Source organism: Haplochromis burtoni, unplaced genomic scaffold (genome assembly GCF_018398535.1).
Source record: "Haplochromis burtoni strain Fernald_Lab_line unplaced genomic scaffold, NCSU_Asbu1 Contig_126, whole genome shotgun sequence".
In the NCBI taxonomy this organism is placed as follows: Eukaryota; Metazoa; Chordata; class Actinopteri; order Cichliformes; family Cichlidae; genus Haplochromis; species Haplochromis burtoni.
In genome coordinates, this window is record NW_024582487.1 from 1,707,506 (window position 1) to 1,718,685 (window position 11,180).

General features: G+C 38.1%; 1 protein-coding gene across 1 annotated transcript; it reads right to left on the minus strand.

Annotated features, from left to right (window-relative positions):
• Positions 1–4,624: 4,624 nt before the first annotated feature.
• LOC102288789 lies at positions 4,625–9,525 on the minus strand. The gene is made up of 8 exons (XM_014336007.2): positions 9,213–9,525; positions 8,816–9,136; positions 8,416–8,691; positions 6,208–6,294; positions 6,078–6,106; positions 5,837–5,893; positions 5,673–5,741; positions 4,625–4,970 (listed from the first exon to the last, which is right to left on the minus strand). Exons 1-8 carry the CDS (start codon positions 9,373–9,375, stop codon positions 4,878–4,880), a joined length of 1,095 nt encoding a protein of 364 aa, XP_014191493.2. The 5' UTR covers positions 9,376–9,525; the 3' UTR covers positions 4,625–4,877.
• Between the last annotated feature and the right edge of the window lie 1,655 nt (positions 9,526–11,180).

Below are 11,180 nucleotides of genomic sequence, written 5' to 3' on the forward strand. Positions count from 1 at the left end.
GCTGTAAAATACATTGACCGCGCCTTCTTTCCCTCCGTCTCCATGGTGACTCGCTTAATCTGTGCTCCGCTTATCAGGGCTTTATGTATCCTCTTCCACGCGCTTCACTTGGGGTTAGCGCGACTCCGCGTTGATTGAACTAATTGTTATCAGCCTTTCTGAAACCGAATATTCCGAGTTGGACAGTTCGGGGTTACTCAACCGTGAGTGTCGTTTTTCACTCTGAGTTTTCCAAACCGGCTTCCTGAAACAGGGCCCAGGACATTGAATGCAAGCCTTGCTTTGTTGATCCGACTCCTAACGTCTTCATCTGCGCTGCCATCGCTGTTGTCTACACTTCCTAGGTAGGCGAAGCGGTCGGTTTCCACTAAGTCTTCTCCCTGTAGCTGCAGTGGATGTTTTTGTCGGTTGTTCAGCTGCATCACCTCTGTTTTTCTAAATTTGATCTTCAGGCCAGTCTTTTCTACCTCCTCAACGAGCCGGGTAAGCTTGGACTGTGCATGTTGCTGCTTATGGCACAGAAGGCTGACGTCTTCTGCAAAATCCAGGTCCTCCAGCTGTTTGGTGAAGGTCTACTGGATATCAGTAATGTTGCCTTCTGTGGTTCTTCTCATGACAATCAGGAAGAGTGTCAGTGACAGCATGCAGCCTTGCCTCACTCTGGTTTTCACTGCAAAGTGGTTGGTCAGTTTTCCGTTGGGGATGATCTGGCAGGATGAGTCTTTGTATAGTTGTTTGATGATCTTTTTGAGCTTTTGTGGGATTCCATAGTGCTGCATCAGTTTTCAAATGGTCTCCCTGTTGAAGGCTTTTTCAAAGTCGATGATGATTGTGTACAAGGGAGACTGCCATTCAATAGACTGCTTGATGATGATGCGCAGAGTGGCTATGTGGTCTGTACATGATCTTTCTTGTCTAAATCCTGTCTGCTCTGATCTGAGTCTCTTGTCCAATGCCTCCTTCAGTCTCTCCAAGATGATTCTGGTCAACACCTTGTTGGGGATGCCTTTCCATTTTTCAAGGACTTGATGGCTTTGGTGATCTCTGCCTTGGTTGGTGGACTGGTGTTGATACAGAGGGGCTCTTTTGCTGGTGGTATGTCAGGGACTGTTTGCGGTGTTGGTCGATTCAGGATCTCTTCAAAAATGTTCCACCCATCTTCTTCTTTGTTTCTTGTTCCTTGTGATGGTTTTCTCACTCTTGTCCTTGACTGGCTTACTTGGGTTGAAACTCTTTCCTGACAAGGTCCAGGTGATCTCATACACTCCCTTCATGTTGTTCTGCTTGGCTGCTGTTTCTGTCTCTTCTGTCATACTATGCACAAATTGTCTTTTGTCCCGTCTGGCACTCTCCTTCACTTCTCGGTTCACTTCACAATATTGTGCTCTGAGGTGTGTTTTCTCCTGATAGTCTTGACATCTGTTAATTTTGTGCTTCACCTCCTTCCTCTTAGGATTATTTTGTTTAAATAATCTGTTGAAAATCCTGCAGCTCTATCAGGAAATAAATAATAAATCAAATATAATTTACTATGGCGTAGGGTAAGTTCATTATTCCTAGTAAAATAAAATATGACTGTATTCATCACTGTAACTTTACTGAAAGACTCTTTTCACTGATTTTCATGAAGAAAGCAGAATATGAACAGCGGTCTCTTGCGCCAAAGTCCAGCATCTGATTGTTGCTCTGTAGGAACATCAGACTTACCTCCCTCTTTCCTTCTTACACATCACTACATCTCTACATGATGTTGTCTACTGAATGCAAACAATTTAGTTTTTTTTAATTTTACTTATTCTTGGAAAGAAAACTTTAGTGTACTTATTATTTTAGCCTGTTTTCTTTTACTTGTTCGGCGTTAGTGATCTGATCATAGCCAAAGTAATCCATCACCGACCGCTGATAGGCGCAGGGTACTGTTCAACACTGACCAGCGCTGTTTTATCTTTTGGGGACACTCTCCAAGTAAAGGAATGGAAGTGACATCATCTTAAAATTACCATCACACAAATTTTTTTTTGTTTTTAATAACAGGATGAAGTTATTGTAAGAATTAAACTTCAAACACATGGATTATCTTTAGGCCGTTTTATTGTAACACTGAGGGCTGAGGAATTTCAAATTCCCGTGTATGATCTGTACATATGGTTTTTGACAATAAAGCTGACTTTGATTGGTTACTTTTCCAATATACAGGTAAAATGAGCCACGAACTCAGTTTAAAAAAAATTCTTTAATTCACAATTACTCAGATTCAAAGTAAAATATTACAGAATACAAAATTAAAATAGAAAAATGATCTTATGCAAATTAAGCAGCTCAACACAGAGATACTAAAAAAAAAAGAGTTACAGTGACATCACACAAAGACATTAAAACATTCTTACCACTTATATTTCTTTAATACTCTAGACTGACACTGTGAAATACACTGTGTGTACTGCATAGTCTATGTTAAGGGTATCTATTTAGAATTAATAGATACCCTTAACATAGACTCGATGGCTAACTATTATACTGCATTACACAAATGTTTCAATGATAAAACACTAAAATGGGCTTTCCCCTTTTTCCCCTTCAAACAATATTATGATTATACAGTGCATGACAGTTACTTAACAAACATATAAAAAAGCTATAGGATCGGATCAAACCAAATTTAATATTAGATAATCAGAGTAAATACGAAAAATTTTAAGTCTTTAAATTAAGTCTTTATTTATTAAGGGAAATAAAGTCACCCAAGCCTACTATGTTAAATTAAAAATTTCTCGTTAAATTAAAAATTAACTGTAACTGCTGGTTACTCCCAGTTATCATCTGTCTGACAAAGTGAAGTAGATTAAAAGATCCCAAAAGGCAACGCATCATGCCACGATCTAAAGAAACATCTGAGAAACAAAGTCACTATTAGTCTCTAAAGGACTGCAAAGCCATTTCTAAGGCTTTGGGAGTACAGCGAGCCATGGTAAGAGACAATATCCACAAATGGAGAAAACTTGGAACAGTGGTGAACTTTCCCACAAGTGGCCAGCTGACCAAAGAGCTACTCCAAGAGCACATCACCAACTCATCTCATTGTCACAAAGGAACCAAGAACAGCATCTAAAGATCCACAGGCCTCACTTGTCTCACTTAATTTCTGATTTTATCTGTTTTGATTTTATATACCGTACTGGTTTGTTAAGCTGAAAAGCAAAAACAAAAAAAAAAAAATAAACTAACCAACGAATCTAACGACAGCACTGAAGATATCAGAAACGAATATACAGACTGATTTGTTTGTTTGTTTGTTAAGTGGGTTTAGAGCTCTGGGTAGCTCCCCAGCTGGGTCTAGACTGGGTCTAGAGAGTATTTTAAATTCAGGGAATTTAAAATAGAAAGTAGCTCGTCCACAGAAGGACTGGTAGCTCCCCTTACGATAAGGGTTCAGATCGCGCGAACAGATGTGAAATGTGTGTGTTTAGTTAGTTTGTTTGTTTGCTTGTTTTAATCAATTTTAAATCATCCATCCATCCATTCGCTTCCGCTTATCCTTTTTCAGGGTCGCGGGGGGCGCTGGAGCCTATCCCAGCTGTCATAGGGCGAGAGGCGGGGTACACCCTGGACAGGTCGCCAGTCTGTCGCAGGGCCAACATACAGGGACAGACAACCATTCGCACTTTCATTCGCACATTCACACCTAGTGACAATTTGGGTTATCCAATTAACCTATCCCCACTAAGTGCATGTCTTTGGACGGTGGGAGGAAGCCGGAGTACCCGGAGGGAACCCACGCAAACACGGGGAGAACATGCAAACTCCACACAGAAAGACCCCGGCCTGATGTTGGAATTGAACTCAGGATCTTCTTGCTGTGCGGCAACAGTGCTAACCACCGTGCCACCGTGCTGCCAATTTTAAATCATGCTTTTTATTTGTTTTTGTTTCTAATGTCTCTGTAAAGCACTTTGAATCACCTTGTTGTTGAATTGTGCTATACAAATAAATTTGCCTTGCCTTGCCTTAAAGTCAGAGCTCATGATTCAACAATAAGAAACACACTGGGCAAACATGGGAGATTTCCAATGAGAAAACCACTGCTGACCAGAAAGAACATGAAGTCTCACAGACTTTTGGGAAACTATTCTGTGGACCGATGAGACAACAGCTGAACTTTTAGGAAGATCTGAGACCTGTTACACCTGGTATAAAACTAACACATTATTTAATAGAAAGATCATCACACCAACAATCATACACGGTGGTGGCAGTGATGTGGGGATACTTTGCTCCTTTAGGACGACTTGCTGTAATTGATGAAACCATAAATTCTGCTCTCTACCAGAAACTCCTGAATGTCTGGCCATCAGTTCATGCCTTGCAGCTCAACCTTACTTGGGTTACACAGCACGTTATGTAAACAATAATAAAAAAAAACATTCACAGTGATGTAAATAAATTTTTTTCAGTTATCACAAACTCTCGACTGCCAAAGTATATTTGAATAAATTTTCCCCATAAAAATGAAAACATCATTTAAAAACTGTATTTTGTATTTACTAGGGTTGTCTTTGTCCAATTATTATATTATATTATATTATATTATATTATATTATATTATATTATTATTGATGATCTGAAACATGTAAATGAGACAAATATGTAAAAACCGAAATGAAAGTTGAGAACATATATAGACAAGATAAACTTTCCCCCCATCACTGCCAAATCTGACATGGCATCAACTCCCGAGCAACTATGTCATTTTGCCTGCAGATGGTATCACAACACACTGTAATAAATGTATGTAACAATATGTTTGTTTAATTGTCGTGCCAGCTTTCTCTTTTTCAACTGAGCAACCCAACAGCTCTTTTAGATGAGAAGCTTTTTGTTTACTTGATGGTGTCATAGAGGTTGCTGGGATCCATGGAGGAAGCTTTCACAGTGGAGTACGTAACTCTCTCACCTTCATTTTTGTCTCGAACCTGGAAGCACACACAACACAGGAAATATAATCACATCTCGGAAAGTAAAGAAGAATAAAAGATCTCCACTTGGTCCTGAGAACAACACAGACAAACAAAAATGTGACCATTAAATGTCTAAGCACAGATTATTTATACACTTACAACGCACGATAAAACTGGAAAAACCAACTGACATTTTTAATCCTTCTGTTATAAACATGTTCATTTTATTTTTACCTATAAACTAAAGCACAAGCATAAAAAGCACAGACATTCGAATCTGTCTGAATGTAAACATCATATCTCTCAATCTCTTTTCTTCACGAGTTATTGACACAATAATTTAATGTTTTGCTGTAATTATACTGTAATATCACTTCCTCAATGTGAGTTTCAGCCTTCTTTCTCACATTTCTGCTGTTATTCTTATGCAATCCGGCTGTCACAGGTCTCATGTTCCTCATTTGGTAACATCTAGAGTTGGCATTAATCAATTAGGATGGTTCTCAGGAGGTTATGATGTCAAATCATTACCTCCATGTTTTGTGTTTTAGTGTATATTTTTTATACAGCACCTCCTTCTGAACAAAAAGGGGTTGTTACAACAACAAATCCTGAAATAAAATCCTAAAAAAATAGAGGAAATATCCTCCTGAGAACCAGCTTATTCATTTATTGTTATTAACTGACATCAATTGTACAACCAACAGGACAGCTTACCTGCATTTTACTGGTGGTTTTGTTGGTGTAGCTGATGGAGGCATAGGGAACAAGGTATTCAGGTGCAGCCTGCACAGTGAAGACAACATAGAGACTGCTCAGTAATGCTCAGATTCAACATATAAGAGAGCAAATACAAGTGGTGAGTAAGTATTTAATCTCACAGATTCCTGAATGGTTCCTGGAGCAGACGGAGTCACTGCAGGGCTTAAATTCAGTTCCTGAAACAAACAAACAAAGAAGCCTCATAAACACAGCAGACTGTAAGCACACCAGGTCAGTTGGGTAAGCTGACAAAAACACTTATCTTCTGGCCTCATGATAAAAAATATAACACAGTAACTGTAGTGAACGGCCGTGGTATGAGTACACTAACAAAGTTTAAGAAATTATGATATAACTCACAGGATTTTCATTAGTCTCCATTTTTTTTCCTAAACAAAGAGAGAAATCAATTCAAGTTTTTAGAATTAAATTTCATTCTGGTTTTTCATTCCATTTATTCATACAAGTTCAGGCTGGTGAAATCTCTCACCTTTAGCTCTCTTCCATCTGATGGCTATAACAGCACTTATTATCAGTGCTAATAACCCCAGCAGTACAACAATAAACATCCACCATCCTGGAGAAAAAGAAAAGCATTAAGATCATTTCAGCTGCAGATTCCTGTCTGTTTAGTGTCCTGCAGGTAAAAGAGAAGAGAACACTCAGCTCTATCAACAAATAAATAATAAATCAAATATACTTATTTTTATTTATACACTGTTGTGGTTGTGTTAAGGTCTGGAAACAACCTGCTTTAGTTCATTAAAAGTTCATCCTTCCTGAAAAAAATAACATGCTGTCATGTCCCTCAGTCTTGAATACAGGGTTTATTGTTGTTTCTGGGATGTTCATGTTCTTTAGTTTTATATCTTTGATCATCATGGTTCTGTATTCTGTGTTGCTTTCTGTAATTTCTTACTTTTCACTGGTTTTCTTTCACTTAACTCATATATAAGTTTGTTTGGTTTATTTTTTGCCTTTAGTGCTGTGCTCCTGTTTAACAGTTCTTTATGCTCATTCTGTGTGTTTGGTTTTGAGATGGGATTTATGTTTGAGCTGTTTATAGTCTAATGTTTACGTTCCTGTTATCTGTGACTTTAGTCCCCTGACTGTTGATGGTAGGTTGTTTTTCCCACTTGCATTCCAGTTGCGTCCCTCCGATCTTGTCTCCATGTTTGTTTATCCTCTCTGTGTATCAAGTTCATATGACTTAGTCCTGGTCTCATTGTTTGCTATTTGCTGTCTTATTTCAATAGTCTCTGACTGCTAGTGCTTTGTATTTAGTTCTGCTTCCCTTGTCTCTTCTTCTGTGATTGCTTTCAGCTGCTCTTCCACCTCTTGCATTGTTCCTTCATTATGCTGTATGTATATGTTGTATCAGTTGCTCTTTGCTGTTGTCGTGTTCTCCCTAATGTTCTTATGTCCCTGTCCCAGGACCACCCAGCACAAATGTTCTAGAGTATATTTTTTTTAGAAGGTTTCTAGTTGTTAGACTATTTGCTCCTGACCTGCTTTTTTTGATTTTGTAAGAGTAATAAATAAACTTTTAAGTTTATTCTTTATCTTCTGAGTCCTGTATTTTGGGTACAACTGCTGCCACATAGCTCGTTCCTGACATATAGCTATGGTCGTGGTCATGACTGTAACTTCACTGAACAACTGTTTTCACTGACTTTTAGTAGGAAGTAGAATATGAAGTTCAGCCTCTTGTGTCAAAGTTCAACATTTGGTTGTTGTTGTGGAAAAGCATCAAACTACCTTCCCTCTTTTCTTTTGTCCCATTACTACACATCTACAGGATTTCTTGTCTTCAAAACAAACAATTTAGTTTTAAGAAATGCTAATGGCATTTATTTATTTTTATTTTATTTTTTCACAGACAGCAAATGAGTGCATTATTTTTTACCATGTAATGAAATGTAATGATAGTTTGTGGACTTTTCCAACAAAACAACTGAAAATATTAATCTTTTGGATGTGCACTTAGGCAACCTTATTTTTGCTTTGTTTTTTTTTTGTTTTTTTTATTGTGAAGACTTTGTGATCCTTTTATTAACAGGTGTTATATGAATAGAGTTTTACTTACTTTTCAATTCATCTTAGTATTTAATGCTCCGTGTGGTTCTTAGTTTATTTATTCTTGGTTAACATTTGTTCAAGTAGCTTGAGTCTCAAGTCTAGTTAAGGTTATTTGGTTTAGTCTGTTGTTCTTTTTCCTTCCCTTCTCTGTCAAGTTCGTATGTTAGTCACTGTCTCAGTACTTAGTTACTTCCTGATTTATTTTGCTAATCTCTATTGTTATTTAGATTGGGTTTAGTTTTTTTACTCAGACCACACTTTCCACATTTGCAATCCATTATGACAGAACAATGTGAGCAAATAATAGACCAGCAGCCTTCAACCCCTCAGAAGTGATAAAGAGAGTCATATTTTGTGTGGTGGTGCCACGTGAGGAAGGGATGGTGGGGTCTAGCGAGGAGTACAAAGAAGTAGTAGCGCATAAGTAACACAGCCTGATTTCAGGGATTTAATATCCCTGCCTGCTCAACAAAGAATTTGTTGTCACAACCATGCACCTCAACTCCCTGCTATTTTATCTTCTGAAGACACTCTCAAAGTAAAAAAAAAGTAAATGAAACCTTAAAACACACAAAATAGTTTACTTTTTATAACAGATGAAGTTATTGTATGAACTGACTTGCATTCTCATGTGTTTCTTGATCAAATGATAGAATCCTGAAGATAAATTCCTGCACCTCTCCACCATGTGTCACTTGGCACTTCAACATCTCAGAACTCTTGGATGTGTAAATGTGATCAAATCTTGTAAAGATCACACTGGCTGAGCAGGCAGACTGTGACATCCTCAGGTCTTTGTTACCATAGAGCCACTTCACAGTGTAGTATTTGCATTCTTGATATGTGGACACAGAGCAGTTTAATGTCACTGTGTCATCATCCTTATGTTCAGTTACTGTTAAAGAAAAGAAAAGAGAACAAGAATAACATTTACAGTAATCATCACTGTAATTATAGTTATTGTAATGTTTCAGTTTGATGTTCAAACAATCTGAAAACATTATGATGGAAATACTCACGGTTAACAACAGACAGCTCAGCTACAGAGTCTGAACCTTCTTTTTGTCCTGATTTGTTGAACCTTCTGCAGGTGTACCGACCAACATCCTCAGCTGTGAGCTTCTTTATAACCAGAGAACATTTTGCTGTAACACTCAGTCTGTCTGATTTATTTTCGGCCTCTCGGTGAATCTCCCCGTGTTCAAACAGTGTTATTGTCGCTGTGTTTAATTTACTGAAGAGCCAGGTAGTTCTGTCACATTTATCTTGATCATCTGTCACATTTTCACATGACAAAGTGACCTCACCTTCATCCCTGATAATAAACTCAACTGCTGCTGCTGTGAAGATAAAATCAAATCAACTGTGTAAACTTGACTTTTCTAATTTTATTTATAAATGTATTTGTATTCTTACCTGTTACTTGAAGCATTAGTAACACTGATGAAAAGAATTTAATCCATTTGAACTGAGTCGTCATTGTCTGTCTTTCTCCTTCCTGCTTTTCACAAAAATGACAGTCACAGTCTCTGAAACAGAGCTTCATGTAGAGGCTGTGCTGACTTCCTGTGGTTATCATCTCACCACCTCACTGTAACTGTTAAAACATTCAGAGTCCTTTCCCTGAAAATTCTAATTCATAGCATTCTGTTGTTTCTAATAACTACATGAACCAAAGAAAATTAGAGGTCAAAGGTCACACCAGACTGTCAAAAACCCTGCAAATTTAAAATGAGCGTGAAGCTCATTTGTGACGTGTTTGATGCCTTAAAAAAGGAGAAGATGATACATGCAGTTGTGTAAATACTTACTGCTCTTTTTTTTCCTGAGAACTGAAGGGGAAGTGTTTTGGTGAGAATGTGGGCACAACAGCAGCAGAGCTCTTTTACAGATGAATTTGAGTGGATTTCCTATTTCAAACTAATATACAGCACAGCTTAAAATAAGCTGTTTGACAGAGCGAAAGTCTACAATCAACAACAGTAAAACTGATAATATGATGCTAATGAAAGTTATAACAGTGTTAGCACACAATGTCCAAAAACAGAGTAGAAGTTTGTTTATTTTAATAAAACACTAGGCAGGCAGATTGGAGTGAATGCACACATTTATGCACAAGATCCAACACAGGCTCGGAAGCCATCCTTTGCTTTGGTTTGGAAAATACTTTCTTTTTTTTCCTCTGCAAGAGGATACTAGTTGCCATGACTGAGTTTCCATAGCTCAACAATCATATGACCTCTTATGAACAAGCATACTAAGGGAGGATTCAGGGTCACTTGATTCAGCCCTAACTATATGCATTATCAAAATGGAAAGTTTTAAGCCTAATCTTATACGTAGAGAGGGTATCTGTGTCCTGAATCCAAACTGTGAGCTGGTTTCACAGAAGAGGGCCCTGAAAGCTAAATCTCTGCCTCACATTCTCCTTTTTAATACTCTTGGAACCACAAGTAAGCCCGCAGTCTGAGAGCAAAGTGCTGTAATGTGGTCATATGGTATTATAAGGTCATTAAGGTACGGTGGGGCCTAATCATTCAAGACCTTGTATTATTGGTATTCTGATCACTTCCATGGCCACAAGTGTAACAAGTGACGTAATTGAGAATGACAGCAACTCAGCCACACATTGGGTCAGCGCACTGAGGTACAGAGGTAGAGTCAATGGCTACTTACTTACAAATTTCATGCAGCCTTCAGATTAGGTCAAGAACAGTGTGTAGAGATCTTCATATTCTGGGTTTCCATGGCTGAGCAGTATCCAAGCCATACATAAGTGCAATACAAAGCATCAGACAGGGCTGGACTTGTAACCTGCCGTACAGAGCATTTGTCTAGTTGGCCGACACACTTTTGACCGATGGGTCAATGAAAAGCCTCCGTGCACTGGCGCAGAATGGGAAGTATTAACCCCGATTCTTTTTCAATTTAGTTTCAGTCAGTTTGAAAATGTTTATGTTTTGTCTTTTTAATAAACATGGAGGCAAAAAAAATTAGCAAATTCAATATAGGTATTACACTCTATGTCCTCTGAGAGACTCTTGATGAAACTGTTCCTTAGGTGGGCGATGAGATTATCAAATAATAATTTCATCGCCCAGGTTTGAAGGGTGGTCAGCACCACTGACATACTTTTTGTCAGTGGGAAGTGTTTGGTGAGAATACAGCAGCTCTGGAGGTTTAACCCTCTAATGTTTGCCACATATCTGAGCCATAAAGGATTAGCACACTAGTGATGGGATTTCCGGCTCTTTTTAGAGATCCGGCTCTTTCGGTTCGGCTCACTAAAAAGAGCCGGCTCTTCAGGTTGTTTTGTTGCTTTAATTAATTTATTGTTAACAATAATATAAAATTATGCACAAAAGGAATTACTTTTTTTTTTTT